Source organism: Labeo rohita, chromosome 17, assembly GCF_022985175.1.
Source record: "Labeo rohita strain BAU-BD-2019 chromosome 17, IGBB_LRoh.1.0, whole genome shotgun sequence".
In the NCBI taxonomy this organism is placed as follows: domain Eukaryota; kingdom Metazoa; phylum Chordata; class Actinopteri; order Cypriniformes; family Cyprinidae; genus Labeo; species Labeo rohita.
The window spans coordinates 15757067-15779632 of record NC_066885.1 but is presented as its reverse complement, the minus strand read 5'-3'; the positions used below and the strand labels follow the sequence as shown (position 1 = coordinate 15779632).

At 34.9% G+C, this 22566-nt stretch overlaps 3 protein-coding genes across 7 annotated transcripts; 1 reads left to right on the top strand and 2 right to left on the bottom strand.

The window, feature by feature from the left end:
* Window positions 1-750: 750 nt before the first annotated feature.
* wdr43 (WD repeat domain 43) lies at window positions 751-12076 on the bottom strand. The gene is made up of 18 exons (XM_051133909.1): window positions 11828-12076; window positions 9948-10082; window positions 9622-9743; window positions 9401-9521; window positions 9190-9308; window positions 7636-7738; window positions 7478-7542; window positions 7223-7385; window positions 7057-7143; window positions 5135-5260; window positions 4873-5016; window positions 4636-4722; window positions 4009-4040; window positions 3390-3453; window positions 3134-3247; window positions 2974-3043; window positions 1716-1777; window positions 751-1638 (listed from the first exon to the last, which is right to left on the bottom strand). The coding sequence occupies exons 1-18, from the start codon at window positions 12026-12028 to the stop codon at window positions 1483-1485; spliced, it is 1971 nt and encodes a 656-aa protein (XP_050989866.1). The 5' UTR covers window positions 12029-12076; the 3' UTR covers window positions 751-1482.
* An 885-nt stretch (window positions 12077-12961) lies between these two features.
* On the top strand, window positions 12962-17970 carry trmt61b (tRNA methyltransferase 61B). 4 transcript variants are annotated; one of them, XM_051134282.1, is made up of 8 exons: window positions 12962-13120; window positions 13251-14032; window positions 14190-14292; window positions 15279-15469; window positions 15596-15687; window positions 16167-16366; window positions 17690-17755; window positions 17847-17970. In XM_051134282.1, the coding sequence occupies exons 2-8, from the start codon at window positions 13352-13354 to the stop codon at window positions 17879-17881; spliced, it is 1368 nt and encodes a 455-aa protein (XP_050990239.1). In that variant the 5' UTR covers window positions 12962-13120; window positions 13251-13351; the 3' UTR covers window positions 17882-17970. The 4 variants fall into 4 exon arrangements, with proteins under 4 accessions (XP_050990239.1, XP_050990238.1, XP_050990236.1 ...); XM_051134281.1 differs by having other exon boundaries at window positions 13329-14032; window positions 17672-17755; window positions 17847-17969; XM_051134279.1 differs by having other exon boundaries at window positions 17672-17755; window positions 17847-17969.
* Window positions 17971-18026: 56 nt separating this feature from the next.
* Window positions 18027-21714, bottom strand: spdya (speedy/RINGO cell cycle regulator family member A). 2 transcript variants are annotated; one of them, XM_051134285.1, is made up of 7 exons: window positions 21465-21714; window positions 20969-21212; window positions 20196-20254; window positions 19987-20072; window positions 19037-19208; window positions 18706-18958; window positions 18027-18498 (listed from the first exon to the last, which is right to left on the bottom strand). In XM_051134285.1, exons 2-7 carry the CDS (start codon window positions 21171-21173, stop codon window positions 18449-18451), a joined length of 825 nt encoding a protein of 274 aa, XP_050990242.1. In that variant the 5' UTR covers window positions 21174-21212; window positions 21465-21714; the 3' UTR covers window positions 18027-18448. The 2 variants fall into 2 exon arrangements, with proteins under 2 accessions (XP_050990242.1, XP_050990241.1); XM_051134284.1 differs by having other exon boundaries at window positions 18036-18498; window positions 18658-18958.
* Window positions 21715-22566: the final 852 nt, after the last annotated feature.

Sequence of the window (22566 nt, the reverse complement as noted above, 5' to 3'; positions counted from 1 at the left end):
ACATGTAATATGTGACTACCCAGCACTGGAAATTGATTAGTCACCCATAACTTTACTAATTTCCATTACTTTTCTCTAGAGCTAGAAATATGTTTTCTGTGGTATCCAAATTGTAATTTCTAGCTCTAGAAATGTAAAAATAAATAAAAATAATAATAAACAATTAAAAATCTAAATAAAATTAATTTAAAAAATATGATACTTAAATGGTAGTGAACAATTCATTATGGATGAAAAAGGCAGCAATGATCTTTCTATTACTATTTTTTCTGTTGCAGTCTTCTTCTAGTAGATCTATCTGTTCTATTACAATATAGTTCAGCTGGGCAATTTAAACAAATTGAAAAGTTATCTAATAATGCTCATAATACAATCTAATCTTTTAAAAAATGCACTATACTGTACCAACTAGTAAGTAGTTTACCACAATTATTTTTTATACAGGAATTGTACTTGTATTTTCAGTTTTGCACTGCATTAAGTTGTGTTTTAGGGTGAACCTAAATGCTCATAAAATTAATGCATAATGTCCTGGCAGAAAATTACCAGTGCATTTACATATTTAAATAAATATATTAAATACCTTTTTTAAATACCTTTAAAATTGTCAATTAAATAAACAGTGCTGTGGTTTATTTTTTGGTATTTAACTGCAGGAGCTAACTCTAATTCATCCAACAGAGATTTTTCTTGCTTGCTGACATTTAGCACCAGTAAAGAAAACATAAAAGTATGAATTCAAACAAGAGATGAGAACGAAACAGTATTTATTTCATTTAAACTGTACAACAGTCGCTGATATAGTTTGCATGAAAAGTTTTGGTTGACGCTCGCCGCAACCACTGTATAATTAAACATACACTCCTCTGGGACTGCTTTTAAGATTCATGTACTGGGAGAGGTTCACATTTTCTGTTCTCAAGACCGAGAACCGGGTCATGACTGCAGAGGGTGTAAAAAAAATACCCTCATCTGAAAATCACACACACAGGACATGGAATTCAAACATGAGAAATGACTGTGAAAGACAGAGTAATGACGACATAAATTAAAGATATGATCAGAGGACAGTGTTGATGGGCATAAACATGATAATGTCATATGTTGGGACCACTGGGACGTCGGACGCCCGATTGAGGATGCAATCGAGCGGAGGGATGGAGGGGGGTTTGGTTTGGAAATCAATCCCACTGAATCCTATAGTAGCTGGTCAACAAAACAGAGGCAGTCTCAAGTCAAAGGAAAAGTGACTCGAATGGACCTCAAACGCGTGTATGTGCGGTTCCCGCACGAGGAGCTGTCAGTCTGGGCCGAGGGTCACATGCCCTTTAACAACCACAAGTCCAGGCCGCAAAAGTTATCGAAGTTCTATAAAACATAAACTTTTGTTTTGTTACAATAAAATTCAACAAAATGAAAAATAAAATGAAAGCATATATAAATGTAAGGGTCCTTTTTTGTATCCTGCGGCCTGATTGGGTATTATTCTTCCTCGCTCTCATTTTCAGGGTCCAAATCTGAATCACCATTTGCTTTTGATTCATCATTCATATCCTCCTCCTCATCATCCTCCTCGTCGTCTTTGTGGTTCTTTTTGTCTTCTGTCACTTCCATTGCTGCCTCATCCTCCTCCCAGTTCTGAACAGACAAATCAACATGAGAACAATCCCATAATGCCACATTTCACACACACAACAACTGAGAGCATCTCTTACATCTGAGTCATCCTCAGGACGACCTTCATCTTCTGAGCCTTCGTCCTCATCTGAAGACGACTCTGTAGAAAAATGTAAAAATTATTTTATTTTTGTCATGTCAGCATTTAAGACAATCTGGAAAATCAGCTGAAAAACAGGTACATTAATAAGCATTTAAAATGAAAAAGGTTAAACAGTATACAGCTGAGGTCAAAAGTTTACATACACCTTGCAGAATCTGTAAAATGTTAATTATTTTACCAAAATAAAAAGGAACATACAAAATAGAAATACATTTGTTGTTTAGTGCTAGTTGTTCGCGAGTTTCATAAGTTTACATACACTTAATTCTGTTCAAGCGTTTTTGTTTAGTGACAGTTATTCATGAATCCCTTTTTTGTCCTGAACAGTTAAACTGATCGCTGTACTTCAGAAAAACCCCAAAGTTGCATTAAACTTAAGGAAAACACAATGCATAAAGAGCCGGGGGGTGAAAACTTTTTTAATTTGAAGATCAGGGTAAATTTAACCTATTTGGTCTGTAACTATATAACATGTAACTATGTTCTGTAGCCTCTGAGGGGCAGTACTAAATGAAAAAATATATATTATTTAGGCAAAATAAGAAAAATGTACACATCTTCATTCTGTTCAAAAGTTTACACCCCTGGCTCTTAATGCATGGTTTTTCCTTCTGGAGCATCAGTGAGTGTTTGAACCTTCTGTAATAGTTGCATATGAGTCCCTCAGTTGTCCTCAGTGTGAAAAGATGGATCTCAAAATCATACAGTGATTGTTGGAAAGAGTTCAAATACACAAAAAATGCTGGAAAACCAAAGAATTTGTGGGGCCTGAAGGATTTTTCTGAAGAATAGTGGCCAGTTTAACTGGGATTCAGAAGCGACTAATCACTTGAAAGAAAAAAGAAAAAAACATGCTGTGGATCATTTAGGTAAGAACACAGTATTAAGAATCAAGTGTACGTAAACTTTTGATCAGGGTCATTTTTATAAATTCAACTATAATTTTCTCCAGCAGACTATGTCTTTTATGTGCAATATCTTATTCAGGTCAGTACTAAATAAAAATAAAATTTTGTATGATCCATTTTATTTTATTAAATTATGATTTCGCAGATTCTGCAAGGTGTATGTAGAACAATAAAATCTATAAGCTATTCAATTAGTCTGTAGTTCATTACATTTCTGTATTTTGCTGCAAAACAAATTGATTCTGGTTACTAAAAAAAAATAAAAAAATTAAGACAATTCTTTACCTTCTTCATAAACAAGCTTTGCTTGGTGAGAAATATCACCAGCATTCTTAGCACTGTTGTTTGTCGCCACCTATTAGCAAAAACATGGAAATTAGCACAGTGAGAAATCAAAGCAATGTTTAACCCATTTGTTCTGGTTGCTTGTGTTTGAGCAGCTCACCTGTGTCATGAGCAGGTACAATTTGCCATGGAGTCTGGTGAGCTGTTGATATAACTTCACCCTGCTCTCAATCATATGGTAGATTGAGCCCAACTGAGACACTAGATCCGGCAGCTGTGGGGAAACAAGATGAACAGACCAAATGAGGTACCCTTAAAAACATGATATACTGTGAATGTAAGGCTAAAGATGCACTGTCACAACATTAAAATCTGGATTATGCACATTTGTGATGTGTAGATGCACACAGACTTACCGAAGACAAATATGATGTGTGTTGTGTAAGTACAGCCTTAAACCACTGAACTATAAGCAAAGCCCTGCACAGAGAAAAACAAGATGTTACAAAAGGTTTACATTTAGCAGATGCTTTTATCCAAAGCGACTTACAAAAAAGGACAATGGAAGCAATCAAAATCAACAAAATAAAAACATGCAAGTGCTATTACAAGTCTCAGTTAGCCTAACGCAGTACATGTAGCAACTTTTTCTTAATTATATAATAAATAAAAAGAAAACAGATAGAAAAAAAAAAAAAGAAATAGCGTTAGAGGCCTTCTATTTTTGCTTTTTGTTAATTCTATAATAAACAAAGAGAAAAAAATACAATACAATGCAATACAAAAAGAACAGAAAAGCTAGTGTTAGGTTTTTTTTTTAAAGAAAAAAAGTAGTAAGTAGTTTAATGCCTTAAAAAGATTTAAACATAATCCCCTGGTTTCTGCACACCTGTAAAGTTTTAATCTAAGGCATTTTTATAAAAGCTGCTCAAACATCTCAATTTAACTAAGGCCTAAATCCTGGCTTAAGCCAAGCCCCGTCTGTCAAACCGGGCATAAAAGTAACAAAAAGCAACAGAAGTGAAAATTACTTACGCGAATGGATGCCCCTCCAGTCTTCTGGCCAGCTACAGAAACAACCATAAATAATTAAAAATTGGAACTGTCCATTTTTTTAACGGTTTTGAAAGATGTTTCTTATGCTCACCAAGGCTGAATTTATTCAACAATAACCAAAAGTAAGTTTTTTAAAAATTAACATAGTAAAACACATCATAAAACTGTAAATCTTAATGTTGTTTATTCCTGTAATGCAACACTGAATTTTACATGATCCTTAAGAAATCATTCTAATATGCTGATTTGTTGCTCAAGAAACATTATTATCAATGTTGAAAACAATATAGAAGCATATAGCTTGAAACACAACAATATAATTAAATATTAAATATAAATAATAAAGTCCAAAGAACTGCATTTATTTAAATCAGAAATTCTAGTGACATTATAATGTCTTTACAGTTATTTCTGGGCAATTAATGCATATTTGCTAAATAGAAATATTAAATTTCACTTATTTGTTTAAAAAAAAAATAAAATAATATAATATAGCATAATATTATATAATATAATATAACATCATATTATATTATATTACATTATATTATATATACACACAAACATTTAACAACATCTCAATAACAAAAAAATAAATAAAAATACCTCTTCCAGCAATGGCAGGACAGCCGGAGGTGGTAATCGGGCAACAGTGTTCTTTATCAACATCTCTTTTTTGGTTTGAAATATTTTCTGTTAGAATTAATCAAATTACAATTAAAACATAAACATCATGCACAGACAAACAATAAATAGCACACACTACAAACTTTGCTAATATTTCATATGGCTACAACAAGTAGTTATGTATGAATTTTGTAGCAAGAGGAGTGTGTAACTTACAGTAAGGATGCGCTCATCTTTGCTCTCGAGTCCCTGCACAAGCAGTACAGCAAAACTGTCCGTCTGCAGGGAGGACGAGCCTTTACCAGCACCCTTCTTTTCGACACTCAACTCGATCTGCTCCAACCGCTGCTCAATAGACATCTACAATAAGATGAGAGGATTTTGCATGTATTAGATTTAAGAAATTCCTTAAGTCATTTCTTGAAGGAGGGTGAATCTTGAAATTTAATGAAATTAGTTGGGAGGTGTTGAGTCTTACCTCTCTGGGACCGTCCTCTTTTTTCCTCTTCTCTGGTTCATTGGGAGTTAATTTGATTGGTGCCTTGTGTCCCGGAAGTCCTGGTACTAAAACCTTGCCCTGCTTATTAACAACTGGTGTCTTCACCTAGAAAATGAGGTTTAAATTAATGCAGTTAGCCAATAAGCCATTCATGTTATTAAAAACAATAAACATAACAGTTACAGAGGAAATGGGTATTTGACAAGTGAAATGTCATTTAAATTGTTTTTAACATCACGATCCAAGGTTTACATTTGTTTAAATTAGCACTATTCTAAGAGTTTGGGGTCAACAAGAGTTAAGAAATTAATAATTTGTTTGTTTGTTTTTTCAGAATTCAATAGTTTGAACAGAAGTGACAAACACATTAGCATTCGCTTTCTGTATATAAGTGAATCACAATTTAAATAACATTATTAAGAGAAACAACGTAGTTACTCACTGGCTTGATTTACTGATGCATAAACAGCAATAAATGATTTTGAGAACAGCTGACTGTACATGAATTATTACATATCAGAACTCACTGATTGGTTACGTAAATGTAGTGGTACTACAGTCAGGTCCATATCTTACAGCAAAAGTCTGTTTGCAAAGTCTTCGCCGAAACTGCGACTTATTTACCAAAGAATCCAGTGAAATGTACCGAACAAACAATTAATGCACTACTGAGACATCAACATAGTTGAAAATAAATAACCACTTTCCTAGGATTTAAATACTTCCTATAATTTTATTTTTAGTCCAGGGATCCTGTATTGGTCTTCCGTCCTCATCTCACTAATCTAATCTCACTAAGATGTAGAAATAGGTTGAGCTGATTCTGGTTTTTCATTGCTCCATTATGTCATAAAGTGACAAAATCTAAAAAAGAGTCATTTTCTGAGCTTGGTTTCAATAAAAGCCATTTTGGACTAACAAGGAGGTTTTGAGCTCTGAGACTTACAGGATGCTTTTATAGTACAATGACCTCTTACATTTCAAAAGACCAAGGAAAATTTGATTTCTCAACTCATGACCTCTTTAAAATAGTAAAAATGTTTTAAATTGAAGTCAATATTTTCTGTACTTGTGAACAAATAATGCAGCCTCTGCAAGCCTAAGAGACTTTATTTTTTTAAATCTTGTGGACCCCAAACTTTTGAATAGTAGCGCATATTTTATATAGTACATAATATATAATGTTTTAAATTAAGTGTATATTTTAGATGCTGAAACTGGTTACCATTTCTTCTAAGTTTCACTATATTTTGTTTACACTCAAACAGTCCTACAGTGTGACAAATTAAGTGTTGAAAGCATAAATATCCTAGGCAGTCACAATTAGTAATGTCCAAAAAAAAAAAACAAACAAACAAACAAACAAACAAACAAACAAACATAATAGTTCAAATCAAAAATAAGCTGTTTTTTATATAGATGCAGCCTGAAATTGAATGTCAAATGCCTAATATTCACTACAACAAACAGGTAAAGTTTGTACGACACTGGACCACAAAACCAAGTCATAATTTTTTGAGACTGAGATTTATACATCATTTGAAAGCTTGCTAGTTTATTAGGATAGGACAATATTAGATACAACTGAAAATCTGGAATCTGAAAATAATAAAATAAAATAAAAAATAAAAAAATAAAAATAATGATAAAAATCACCTTTAAAGTTGTCCAAATTAAGTTCTTAGCAATACATATGACTTATCAAAAATTAGGTTGAGATATATTTACAACAGGAAATGTACATATCTTTACGGAACATGATCTTTACTTAATATCCTAATGATTTTTGGCATTTTGATCCATACAATGTATTGTTGGCTATTGCTACAAATATGCCCGTGCTACTTATGACTGGTTTTGTAGTCCAGGGTCACATATTAATGGCACAGATGGACTCTTACCTTGGAGATAGCTGTGTCTACAGAGAGAGAAAGAGTGGCATGTATATCTCTGGCTAAGCATACGTGTCTCTCCGATGTGTTAAAAGGCTGTGGAAAGAGACATCATGTAAGTATAACTGACCAAATGAATTAACCAGTAAACTCAAAACATTTTTGCTGCACTTACAGTTTTCTCCATGACAGGCTGCAGGTGATGTCCGTACGCCAGCATCAGGTTCTGTCTGTCAGCACACAGAGCTGCTGCGAGCAGAGGCACAGGCACAGGTGAGTCTCCCTTCATAGTGGAGACCTGCAGGGAACACACTGGAGACAGTGGCTTCTTACACGGCCTGAGAGGGGAAAAATATAAACGTGAGCTTTGCTGCACTGTTTTAAAGAATTCAACAAGTCACACCGATGAATACAAGATGGACAAACTCACCCATTCAGAAAGTGCTCAAAGAGATGAAGCTGACCATCCTTACACACCACTGCTAACCTCACAGCCTGAGAAACACACACAGACAGGTGTCAGATCTTCATAAACTGAAATGTATGATAATTACTGTAAAAACACAAGCCAGCTCAATAAATCCTGACCTCATCTTTGCTGTTGGATCTTTGAAGGTCTATGTGTTGGGGTTCATCTGTCAGAGTAAAAGACACCACAGAGTTCTTGTCTTTGCCATCAGACCGTACCTGCCTGATGAGCACAGAGGGAAAAAAAGATCTTAGTTTGAGTTTTTTTTTAATCACAAACCATGCTGTTTTAAATAAGTTCTAATTATGTTTTACAACAACAACAAAAAAAAAAGCCAAACCGAGCTCTACATACTAGATGAGAAATGTATACACTACCACTCAAAAGTTTTTGAACAGTAAGATTTTTATTGTTTTTTAAATAAGTCAGCATTTATTTGATATTTCAAAAATATTTTGAAATATTTTTACTATTTAAAATAACAGTTTTCTATTTGAATACATTTTAAAATGTAATTTGTACCTGTGGTTTCAAAGCTAAATTTTCTGCATCATTATTCCAGTCTTCAGTGTCACATGAACCTAGAAATCATTCTAATATTCTGATTAGCTGTTCATGAAACATTTGTTATTATTACCCTCAATATTTAAAACAGTTGATACTATTTTTGTCATGATTCTTTGATGAATAGAAATATCCAACAGAAAGATAAGCATTAATCTGAAATAAAAAGCTTTTATAACATTATACACTACACTACTAAAAAAACAAAACTACTAAAAGACATTATATAAATTAATACTTTTTAACAAGGATGCTTTAAATTGATCAAAAGTGATGATAAAGACATTTATAATGCTACAAAAGATTTCTATTTCAGATAAATGCTGTTTTTCTGAATTTCTATCCATCAAAGAAACCTGAAACTCAGCTGTTTTCAGCAATAAAACAGTATATAGAACAATAATAATAAAAAAACAATTGAGCAGCAAATCAGAGAATTAGAATGATTTCTGAAGGATCATGTGACTGGACTAATGATGCTAAAAATTCAGCTTTGAAATCACAGGAATAAATTACATTTTAAAATATACTTAACAGAAAACAGTTATATGAAATATTTCAACATTTACTGTTTTTGCTGTACTTTGGATCAAACAAATACAGGCTTGGCGAGCAGAAGAGACTCGTTTAAAAACATGAAACAATACTGGTAGTGTAGAAACTAAATAAGATACAAAGAAAACGCAACAAGGACTGTATCTGAAATATACTTTAAGACAAATGATTTCCCGATATATAAAATATACCCCGGCAAATGATGTTTATAAGTAATCATTTTGTACATTCATAACCTATTGATTATGAACAAAATAAGATATAAAGAAAGTGTCTGTGATATTTTTAATATCCAAATATTTCATGTAAATGAATTTGTCAACGTAATGCCAATATACAGCAAATAGGTTCTACACAAACATGCCAAAGTTTGCACAACACTGCCTCAAAAAGTAGCTGTCAGCAGAATTTGGAATTGACAAAGTGGAGAGACACTTTTAGTCTGTGGATTGATCCTAATAATCTCAAAATGAACAAACTGTACACCAACTGTAAATAATCATTATGGGTTTATAACTGTATGCTGTAGCTACTTAAATAAAGGTGCAACATACCACACACTCAGAAGCCTGTCGTGAGCTGCCCCTGACAAGAAATACATCCCGTTACTGTCTGGGGGTCGTGTTGTAGCGAAGCATAGAGTCGTTACCATGGTGGAGTGCCCAGTGAATTTCTACAAATTTGGGAAATCTCATTGTTAAACCTGCAGCTTCTCAGTTTTCATTTATCAGTGGCTGATAGTAGAAACATGGAGGTCAGACTCACCCTGTACACTTCCTTGGTTTCCAGGTTCCACATCTTGATGGTCATTCCTGCAGAGAGCAGCAGCTTTCCATCTGGACTTATACACAGGCTGCTGATGGCTGATCTGTCCGCCCTCCATTTGCTGAACACAGAACATGTCATATTTGTTTAAAAATCAGACAACAAAGCTGATAAACAAAGCAACAGAAAACCTACAGGCCAAAAATCTCACATCGACTTACCAACGAACTTTTCCTGTCTGGAGGTCCCACTCGACTATGTGTGCGTCATCGGAGCCACTGTATAACACAGAGTCTTCTGGATGCCACTGGATGCTGTTCACTGGTCCACTGTGACCCCCCTCCTAACAGGTTAAGACTTCATTAGCATTTCCAATTTGACCAGTATTATCAGAAACCCCTCAATACTTTTTTTTTTTTTTTTTTACTTTACTTTACTTTACTGGCAATACTTTGTTTGCCAGTTTCAAGTAAACCGTTTTGCACCAAACTTCTGAGTTGCTTCAGTCAAATTTCACAAGTACCAGCTGTTGGTGATGAATTCTTACCAAAGTGCAATGCAGGTCTCCCTTCATTGTACTGTAGATGAGGACCGTCCCAGCAGCAGTGCCCAGTGCCAACAGATCTGACTGCTCAGCTGCTGACCCGGCCTCACATTTCCTCCTCTTCCTCTGTGGCACCTCCTAAAGCACACACATAGAAAAAAAAAACTTTTCATTAAGATACAACTTAAAATTACACATTTCCTATCGTTCATATTTTACACAGTTTCAGTCATCTTCATTAAGACTGAAATGCATGTCACCTATTGAGAGCCGTTTTAACATTTTTTACCTCAAACTTACTATTATCTGTTTTACTTGCAAGTTAAAAGAACAGTCCACCCAAAAACAAACACTTTGTTGTTAATTACTCACCCTCGTGTCGTTTCAAATCCGTAAGACATTCGGATGCATAAATCATCTTTGGAACACAAATTAAGATATTTTTGATGAAATCCGAGAGCCGTCCGACCCTGCATAGACAGCAAGGGTCCTACCACAGTCAAGGCCCAGAAAGGTAGTAAGGACATTGTTAAAATAGTCCATGTGACATCAGTGGTTCAACCATAATATTATAAAGCTACGAGAACACTTTGTGCGCAAAAAAAAACAAAAATAGTGACTTTAAACCCTTCGGATTTCATCAAAAATATCTTAATTTGTGTTCTGAAGATGAACAAAGGTCTTATGAGGGTGAGTAATTAATGACAGAACTTTCATTTTTGCATAAACTATCCCTTTAAATAGTAACTAGTAACTATTAATTGGATACTGGTACATAAAAAGACATAAAAACACTTAGTTACTGGTGAGAAATTCCCTCCAGTGATTACTGGGATCAACTATTCTAACTAGTATGCATTCCAACTGATTATGGTAGCTTTTCCAATTTTACAAGTACATTTTTAAGTGTTAATACTGACCTCTAGCTAACAGTAAACAGTTAGTCTAATAATTAAGTACCAGCCCCAATTCAGTTTGTACTACAAAACTGGAACAAAAAATAACTATTTGTGCAGTTACAAGTAGTAGACCTACTGTTAACAGCTAATAAATAGCAAATCTTGAACAGGTACCAGACCAACTAGAATATATACTAGTGCTAAGTGAATGTTGGATATAGGACAAACAAACAATAGAATTCAAAGTCAAATATTTGCTGTGTTACTAGTAACAATGAAAACATTACTTGTCAAAGCTGTATATGACCAACTTTCTCCAACACGATCCAGAATCAACGACCTAGGACGTTTCACGTATTACTAATATACACCAATATAACGGAAAGCCTGTAATTTTTGATAGACACTCCTCTAAAAGCAACAAGTGAATATTCACGAGTAAAGGCTGTGAAGCCATGTGGCCATGTGTTAGTTCTTTAAAGTGAATCTAAATACAGCACTGATTATTAAAAACGCAAAAATATGTATCATACTAACACAGACATGCTGACATGATTTTGGATTATAAAAACTTTGAATCATCACTTTAGCCCACCTCAACTTATTCTGCCTACGTTATTAGCCACCGACAACCAACAGACGAATATAACAATGTTAACAAGCCCTAAAAAGCACATGCAGCCGCACTTTCAGCATCAGTGTAGTGTTTTTAACAGGTTTTAATATTAATTTACGCGTCGGGTCTGCGGGTCTCGAGGCCTGTGTCTCTGAACATGTGCCACACGCAACATGTGCGCAGCGCGCCCCACGAGTGCAGCACTAAAGCACACAAAATAGATATTCTTGAACAGTACGCGTTTAGTTTTATGATCACATTCAGGATAAATACATAGTCAAAGCGACTCGAAGACCTTACAATGATGCACTGCGTTACAGCAGGCCGCATCCCCGGACTGCCCCCCGAACACTGTGCGCTAACGTTACCTGAACAGCTCGGCACGGTCCCCATGTCACACAGGTACAGGCTGCGCTCAGGTGCGCAGAAGGCACGTATTCCTGTTGAAGAGTTTTGCTGTCGGTATTCCAAATGCGCAGTCTCCCGTCCTGTGCGCAGAGAGCCAGGAATTGCTGTGATTTTGGGCTGAAGGCGCAGGGTAGCGCAGCTCGGCCTCCGTCCGCCGCCATCTTACCATTCCGCGTGCGTCCGTCTGCTCCACGGGAAACACGTGTGAGAGAAAATTGGACAGCGCGCATGCGCAGCTGCACAGGAACAGCGAGCAAGCTAATTGGCCCCGCTGGGTTCTAGGGGCGTGTCATAAGTGTTATTAACCAATCACTGACGGATGCGGAAGTTTTAATGCTTTATGTTCGTGTTCGAGTTTTGTTATCTATTGGAATTTGAAAGTGAAAATTATCTTTGTGTATTATCAGATGAATATCTGAAGTGAATACGTTTTAGTACATAGTACTTAAACTACATATACTTTACTATCACTGTCAAACTTTAATAAAAAAAAAGTTAATCCAATATGTTCATTGTGTAACATTACTTGAAACGGTTACACATTTATTTTGTACCTGTAATTATTCAAAAGACATTGTGGGTCATATATCTTTATGTACATTTAAAGATTCAAAAAAAAAAAAAGAAAAGTTATATATATATATATATATATATATATAGCATTTATAAATAATTTCTGTTGTTTTTACACGGGCTTTCATATAATTAATACAATTATAAACACTTAAGTTAATACCTATTAAAGCTTAAGTTTTTTTGCACACATTAAAGAGGCTTAAAGACTCCATTACTCTCGCCTAATAACATCTTCTCTTTTAAAAAGCCTAATTTATTTATATATAACAAATTTTTTTTGTAAACGACTACAATAATTTTGTTTTTCCAAAGGATTATTATTTGTATTTTTTTATCCTATAAGAAAATAGTGTACTAGACTAATCATATAAGCCTCATAAATACTTATATTTTCTCATTTTACGATATGTATCATAAAGAATACTGAATCAGGTAAATAACGGAAATCTCTGAACGTTATTTGTCAAGTTTATTATTGTACTAAAGAGAAGGTAGAAAGAAACCACCTACCGGTGACTAGGCTGTATTGCATCTGTCAGTGGCGTCCTTTCCATCATGGCGGCGCCCAGCGAGAATCATGCTTGCTTTTGTTTTTCTTCTAACATAATGGAGTTAAGTTAAGTTGCCACCTAAACTAGTATCCAGCCAAAAAAATAATTATATTTCGAATAACTCAGGTAATATGAAAGATACATATTTGTTTGACTTTGTATTTTACAAAGGTTGTTGAATGGATGTAAATTGTAGTGAATTATATAATAATTATAATTTATCTGTTTCTACCGATATGTCTATTCTGGTCGGTAGCTGGTGTGTGTGATGTTTCTGATTACTGTGTGGTGAGAAGCACCAAACCATCAAAGTGTGTCATCTTCATCCTTCAAGCCATTCTCTGTTGAGCTAAAACCATGACAGTTTCACTACATTTGGGTCTCTCATTCATGACTCGCAAATTTGCCAAAGCCTGTGTCACATGTTTGGAGAGACATAATGTGGTTCGCAATAAACAATTTCTCTGTGCTCTGAGAAACTTTGGGACCGGCCCAAATGATTCCGACAGAGACGACAGTAGTTCAGACGCCCCTGCATCCACAATCCCACAGTTCTCTCGAAGAGCTTCTTTGTTTGGAAGGCGTCGACCTCTGTCCCCACTAGAGCGGGTCAGTCAGCTTCTGCCTGAAGACAGATTAAGTCAAGAGGTTTGGGCTTTACGGGACACTAGAAACACTGAGGAGGAACAGGACAGTCAGAGCCTGGGAAAGGAGCCGGAAGAAACAACAGAGGAACCTCAAGGATCTTTTGCTCCACATCATGTGTGTGTTCCTGGGGAAAGGCCAATACGATTTGGAGAGACTCTGCTGGCCGAGTTCAGTCGAAAGAGACGTTTGGAGTTTCGGAAGATGTTCCAACTAAAGGAAGGACTGAAGCTCCATAGCAACTGGGGATTAATAGCTCATAAAGACATGGAGGGACGTCCTGCTGGAAGCATCATACGCACTTCAATGGGAAACCCAATTGTCATTCGTCGACCCAGCCTGGATGAGTTCACTCTCTTCATGAAGAGAGGGCCAGCTATTGCATACCCTAAAGTAAAGAAACACCTTTTCTATAATGAACATGCTTTTAATTTCCATACTTAAATTAATTTTGATATTTGTTTTGTTTAGTTCTGGTTGTAAAATTGTTACATCGTGTTAGTTTTATGGCAGTGAAAACAAAAGAGTGTCTTGAATCTCTTTCTTTTAGGATGCTAGTGCGATGTTGACCATGATGGATGTGACGGAAGGAGACTGTGTTTTAGAATCAGGCTCTGGGTCTGGAGCTATGAGCCTCTTCCTGTCCAGGGCAGGTGTGTGATTGTTCCTTTTTTTTTTAGGTATTCATAAACTGCAATATAATGTTGAATCACGTGATCATGAGGTTATCTGTGATATTGTCCTGCACAAGTATGTATTTTCAAACTGTTGCAGGTATATATTACCAGTCAAAAGTTTTTGAACTGTAAGATTTTTAATGTTTTTTTTAAAGAATTCTCTTCTGCGCACTAAGCCTGTATTTATTTGATCCAAAATACAGCAAAAGTAGTAATATTGTGAAATATTTTTTACTATTTAAAATAACTGCTTTTTATTTGAATAGATTTTAAAATGTAATTTATTCCTTTGGCCAAAGCTGAATTTTTCAGCGTTACTCCAGTCTTCAGTGCCACATGATCCTTCAGAAATCTAATATGCTGATTTGCTGTTCAAGAAACATTTATTTTTATTATTATCAATATTTAAAACAGTTGAGTACATTTTTTTCAGTATTCTTTGATGAATAGAAAGATCCAAAGATCTGAAATAGCTTTTGTAACATTATAAACTAAATTGATCAAAAGTGATAATGAAGACATGTTACATGTTACAAAACATGGTACAAAAGACTTCTATTTCAGATAAATGTTTTTCTGAACTATCTATTCATCAAAGAATCCTATAAAAAAGATCTACCCAGCTGTTTTTAACATGATAATAATAATAATAAATGTTTATTGAGCAGCAAATCAGAATATTAGAATGATTTCTTAAGGATCATGTGACTAGAGTAATGATGCCAAAAATTCAGTTTTGAAATCACAGGAATAAATTACATTTTAAAATATATTCAAATAGAAAGTAGTTATTCTAAATAGTAAAAATATTTCAAAATGTTACTGTTTTTGCCGTACTTTGGATCAAATAAATGCAGGCTTGGTGAGCAGAAGAGACTTCAAAAACCATTAAAAATCTTACTGTTCAAAATCTGGTACTACTGCAATAATCACTCTGCATACATTTTTGTCTATGTTTTCAGTGGGTCATAAAGGAAGTGTTTTGAGTGTGGAGATAAGAGAAGACCATCACAGATGCTCTGTGTTAAACTACCAGCGTTGGCGATCCTCGTGGAGTCTTCGGCGAGGAGAGGAATGGCCTGATAATGTTCAGTTTCATCATGGAGATCTCATATCTGCTAGACCTCTTCTGGAGGGTCGAGGTTTTAACTCAGTAAGGAGCCACACCTTGTGATGTGTTTTATATTTTGTTATCAAATTACTATATCAAAATCATTTTACTATATTACTATATAAGAATCATTTGCTGTTTGTATATGAAAGACGTTTTGTGTGTTAGGTTGCTCTGGATATGGTTAATCCACATTTGGCTTTACCTGCTGTGGTTCCTCACCTCCATCCTGGATCTGTGTGCGCTGTTTATCAAGCAAAGTAATACAAAATTCTGTGCATACATATACACTACCATTTAGAAGTGTGGGGTTAAATGTTTTTGAAAGAAGTCTCCAATGCTCACCTAAGCTGCATTTGTTTGATAAAACAATAATATTGTAAAAACAATAATATTGTCAAATGTTATTACAATTTAAAAGAACAGTTTTCTATTGTAACATACTTTAAAATGTAATTTATTCCTGTGATGGCAAAGCTCCAAGCATCATTACTTCAGTCTTTAGTGTCACATGACCCTTCAGAAATCATTCTAACAAGCTAATTTGGTGCTTAAGAAACATTTCTTATTACCATCAGTGTTGAAATCAGTTTTTGCTGGTTAATATTTTTGTAGAAACCACCATGACACTTTTTTCTTTTATGTATAGGACTTTTAAAACAACAGCATTTATCTGAAATAGAAAACTTTTGTAACACTGAAGGGTGAAATTTGAATGTTTTCCTGATTTTGTCACCAGTATCACACAGGTCATTGATCTGATGGAGGGTCTGCGATGCTCTGCTCTTCCTCTGGTGTGTGAACGCATTGTGGAGGTTCAGTACAGGGATTGGCTTGTTGGCCCGTCACTCAAAAAAGACGGCACGTTTAATAAACGAAAAGCTCCACGTGAAGATGATGATGATGACAAATATGAACCAAGTGAAGGTGACACAAAAGGTGAATTCTTTAATAACAGTCTTTTATCTAATGTTTACAGTGCTTACCTTTTATTTTACTGCATAAAGTAGTCACAGATTGAGTGTCGCGTATTTCAAAAGAATCCAAACATCAGTACAAATCATTCACAATTAGAATTACAGTTGAGGAGAAACGTTTATATACACCTTGCAGATACACCTTGCAGAATCTGCAAAATCTTAATTATTTTACCAAAATAAAAGGGATCATACAAAATTCATGTTATTTTTTATTTAGTTCTGACCTGAATAAGATATTTCACATAAAAGATATTTACATATAGTCCACAAGAAAAAATAATAGTTGAATTTGTAAAATTGACCCCGTTCAAAAGTTTACATACACTTGATTCTAAATACTATGTTGTTACCTGAATAAACCACAGCTGTGGATGTTTTTTTTGTTTAGTGATTGTTGTTCATGAGTCCCTTGTTTGTCCTGAACAGTTAAACTGGCCACTGTTCTTCAGAAAAACCCTTCAGGTCCCACAAATTCTGTGGTTTTTCAGCATTTTGTGTATTTGAACACTCTCCAACAATGACTGTATGATTTTGAAATCCATTTTGTCACACTTAAGGGATTTATATGCAACTATTACAGAAGGTTCAAACACTCACTGATGCTTCAGAAGAAAACATGATGCGTTAAGAGCCAGTGGGTGAAAACTTTTGGAACAGAATGAAAATGTGTATTTTTCTCATTTTGACTAAATATCTTTGTTTTGTTTTTTCATTTAGTACTGCCCTTCAGAAGCTACAGAAGGTACTTACATGTTTCCCACATGACAAAATAAGTTAAATTTACGCTGATCTTTAAATTTAAAAAGTTTTCACTCCCTGGCTCTTAATGCATTGTGTTTCCTTCTGGAGCATCAGTGAGCGTTTGAACCTTCTGTAATAGTTGCATATGAGTCAGTTGCTGAAAATCCACAGAATTTGTGGGACCTAAAGGACTTGTCTGTAGAACAGCGGGCATTTTAACTGTTCTGGACAAATAAGGGACTCATGAACAACTATCACTAAACTAACAAACAAACAAAAAACAGCTGTGGCTCATTCAGGTAACAACACAGTATTAAGAATCAAGTGTATTTAAACTATTGAACAGGGTCTTATTTTTATAAATTCAACTATTATTTTCTCTTGTGGACTATATGTAAATGTCTCTAAACAATAAATAACATGCATTTTGTATGCTCCCTCTTATTTTGGTAAAATAATTTTGTAGATTCTGCAAGGTGTATGTAAACTTTTGACTTCAACTGTAATTCATGCTTTATTAAAGGGGATTTGAATTTTCAAGATCCGGTGGCATTTGGAGCTGTCCCATACATTGCACGTCCTCATCCTGAACAGACTGGGCATACAGGTGAGTTAGCGCTTCATATTTGTGCGTAGTTCAGTATATTTAATGTTTTAAGAATTCTACTGTAATGTCTGATTTTAATGTTTCTTTTCAGCATTCCTCGTAAAATTACGAAAGATCTTGAAATAGATGTTCCACATTTAATGTGTGCAAGAGGACAACAAAGCTACTGGGTCTCATATGCCATATCAATAAACTTGTATAATAAAAAGCCAATAGTTTATTGCATGTTTTCTTTTCTTGCTCTTGAGTATTTAAATATAGTGAGTCTATGTGCTTCATTCATGGACTAAATTTCATGTGTTTATTCGTATTTATATTAGCCAAATGTTAACTTCTTTAAGAGACAGACTTATTAATCCTACCATATTTAACACTTAAACATTTCATTCACACTTATGTCTAAGACATAAGAGAGTAACAAAGTGCACACTGAAGAGCAAAGTACTTTGCACAACAATAAGAAATAAATAGTGATGAGGATTATTATACAGTAAAATACATGTACAAACGTTCACATAGTATTTTCTGAGACATTCTTTACATCTTTTATGAACAATGTACATGACTATTATCCTATTCACACCAAAGCTGCACAAGGTCAGTTTAGAGACTGAAATTCTGTTGTGGCCCTCAGATGAAGTGTCTCTGATATGGTCAATGGGCAGTTATGATCTGCTTGATGTTGCAACCAAGCTACTCCTCACTGATCCAGTCCATTGAATGATCTTGACATGCATCATTTCCTGTAAACGTAAAATATATATACATAAAAAAAAAAGAACAAAAGCCAGTGGTGAATATTTCTACAGAGGCATTGGTATGGATCATATGAAACAATTTTAGCTAATGCCATTTTAAAATTTCCTGTAATACCACTAGAGGGTGCCACACACTCATTTTACCTGATTTAGTCATACAATTACAGGTGTGCTGAGCTTTGGTGATCTTACTAGGCCCGTGTAAAGCTTGGGACTTGTGTGCAATGGCCTCCAGTGGCACATTTGAAAAGCGGGCTCCAATAGAGGATGGACGAGGCACAGGACGGGCAGAGGTCTTTGCACAGAGAAAACAAGGCTCTGGAGAAGCAGAGGGCCCGCGGGGAATAAGGATCTCCTCACGGTTTTGGTACAGTCTCTGAGCTCCGCTGTGATGCTCTGCACGCTCGCGCTGCCAGATGAAGTGAGATGGCACAATAGCCATTACCTGAAATCATGCATCAATTTCATTTAGAGGTATTTCTCTATAAAATGTTTTATAGTGCATGTTTAGTGAAATGCGCACCTCCTCACAGCATCGTCTGCTGACGGCCGCTCTGTACTCTATGCGTGCCCACAACTGGTCTCTTTGCTTTAGGAATCGTGGGAAATGTTTCCTCCAGCTTTTTCCCAGAGCCCAGGGGAAGATCTCATATTTGGTTTCCTCTTCATCTTCTTCCATAGTGTTTGCCAGATAGCTAGAGTATGAAAAATTGAGCACTTGGACTGTATTCATAAATAAGATTTTTCTGTCACACTCATGACATATTGCAGTTCTATTGTAGAACTTTAAATTAACATCTCCAAAATAAAGTGCAACCCCCATACACTAACTGTACATTTAAAAAAAAAAAATACTGTAAAAATGCTGGTAATGCTGGTAAATAAACTGGTTAAATCTAACTTACCTCACCACATATAGTATAAAAAAAAAAAGGATTCCCATATGTGATGTGTTCTTGCATGACACATTATACGTGATTATATTTTATGGAAATAGTTTTGTTCATATTTTTGTCATTAGTAATGTGTGTTGTGTGTGACCCTAAAGGTGTTTTATCTTTGTGGTTTAAAACATACAGACTTCCTATAAAACTAGAAACACTATTTTTTCAGTGAATTTCGGGCAACCACAGCTGCCAGTTTTTTATCTTTAGAAACACTATTTTTTCAGTGAATTTCGGGCAACCACAGCTGCCAGTTTTTTATAAAACTAGAAAACTATTTTTCAGTGAATTTCGGGCAACCACAGCTGCCAGTTTTTCACCATACTTCCTATAAAACTAGAAACACTATTTTTTCAGTGAATTTCGGGCAACCACAGCTGCCAGTTTTTCACCATACTTCCTATAAAACTAGAAACACTATTTTTTCAGTGAATTTCGGGCAACCACAGCTGCCAGTTTTTCACCATAAATTTAATGTGATTTTTTTCTAAACAGCGTACAGAACATCCACATTGAATGATCAGCTCACAGGGCAAGGAAGAAGTTCATTCTGCTGTGTTCAGTGAGACTGAAGCGAGCCCTCCTGAAGTACACAAATGTCATAGCCAACAAATACTATATGGGGAAAAAAACAGAATTGAGATTAGAGACACAGCTGCCTATATACATTATTCTAAATTCAAAACTGACAATTGAAAAACCACTTAATATTAAATACACCAGAATATATCTTGTTACCTTGTCTGTAAGTTTACAGCAGCAGTCCATCCACAGAAAGTCTTGTATTAGATCATCATCTGTGCAGACAGCAAAAAGGTCTTATTCTTCAGAATTACATCTATATACACTGCCATTCAAAAGTTTGGATCAGTAAGATTTTTAATATTTTTTAAAGAAGCCTTTTCTGCTAATCAAGACTGAACAACATACACTAATATTCAAAGTTTTTTCTTTGTTTGAAAGAAATTAATACTTTTATTCAGCAAGGTAAGATGGTAAAGACTTAAATTGTTAGAAAAGATTTCTATTTTAAATAAATGCTGTTCTTTTTAAAATTGTATTCACCAAAGAATCCTGAATAAAAGTATCACAGGTTCCAAAAAAATATGAAGAAGCATAACTGTTTCCAACAATCATAATAAATCAGCATATTAGAATGATTTATGAAGGATCATGTGACACTGAAGACTGGAGTAATGATGCTGAAAATTCAGCTTTGCATCAAAGAAATAACTTATATTTTAAAGTATATTAAAATAGAAAACTCTTATTTTAAATAATATTTCATATTACTTTTTTCTGTATTTTTGATCAAATAAATGGAAATTTGATAAGCATAAGACATATTAGATAACTTAATGATCCCCAACTTTTGAGCGGCAGTGTGTATCCTAAAATTTCTGAATTAAACTAGAAAACACTGGTGTAAAATGAGTGGTGTTTTGGTATGGGATACTTAAGGTTACATCCAGTTTGTAAAGTTTCACGGGCAGATGTTTTGCTGAACCCACCGAACAGTCTGAAGAAGGCGGCCATCTCCTGCCTCTGGATCAGCAGGGTCGGTCCGGACGTCTTCCTGCGAGGCTGCTGAGATGAGTCCGGCTGGTTCCGACCCGCTGGGTTCGGCCTCGTTCTCCGCGGGCCGCGCCGGATCTGCAGACTGTGAGCGGGTCCAGACGGGGCGGTTTCTGCCCATGGTCGGCTCAGTTTAATCATATTTCGATGATTAAATAAGCCAATATTACAGAACTGCCACTGTGTACATATTATAATTACATCATTACGTCATACGTATTTTAGTATAAACGACATGTGCATTTATTTGTCATTCCTGTTTGTTTATAATCCCAGATATTTTCTAATCACATAAATAAAGACAATAAAAGACTTTAAGCGCACTTGTATAACTAAAAATTAAGCTTACATGTTTATATGTTGAACTTAATGTGGTTATGATTATTTTTTAAGCTCTATATTAGCGAGTTTTCACCTGTTAACAAAATTTACCTCAGTTTAAAAAACCGCGGCTCAGTGATTATGACACGCGCATTGCTCCACGCGCTCTCCCAGACGTGTTTAGATCGACTGCTGGATTAAGTAAGATTTAAGTTTAGCTGATATGTATAACATTAATGCTAATTTTAAGGTGACAAAATCAAAATGTTAAATATTTCAAACTGGAAGTCACGCTATTCGCACGTGCACTTCCTCTGCCTTCGGCAGCGCGGGAATTGTTAGCAGTCACATGGTCAAATATTCTTCAACACGAGGTAAGAACATTTAAGAATATGTGACCCCGAGCCGCCAAACTAGTCAAAAACTATATATATATTTTTTTTAAATGACATCACCTTTTGAAAAAGCTTAATAAATAAGCTTTCCATTGATGTATGGTTTGGAGGACATGACCAAATTTGGCCAAGATACAACCATTTAAAAATCTGGAATCTGAGGGTGCAAAACAAAATATTGAGAAAATTGCCTTCAAAGTTGTGCAAATTAAGTTCTTATCAATGCATATTACTAATAAAAAATTACGGTAGGAAATGTACAAAATATTTTCATGGAACATGATCTTTACTTAATATCCTAATGATTTTTGGCATAAAAAAACACAATAATTTTGACCAATACAAAGTATTACTGGCTATTGCTACAAATATACCTGTGCTACTTAAGACTGGTTTTGTGGTCCAGGGTTACATATTTAAAAGTTAAAGCTGGGAATATTTGGGAAAATGTCCTATAACGACAACAACAACAACAAATAAATAAATAAATAAATAAATAAAAAAATGCAAATAAAACCCAAGTTTTGTCATCCAAGTGATCAGTGAACAAAATATGCACGTCAGAAGCAGTAAATGATCCAACAATCAAATTTATTGCATCTTGGTTATTAGATTTTACTTATGATGGTTTAAACAGTGTATAATGCACACAATATTCTAGAAAAGTAACACTGCACTGCCTGCATTTGGAAAAATATAGCAACATTAAACATTAGGAAAGTGATTTGGTTCATCACGACAGAGCAATACAGTTTATTTACACATGCTCAAATGGTGACAGGTTTGTTCGCTATTACCAGGAAACAGCAGATGAGCTA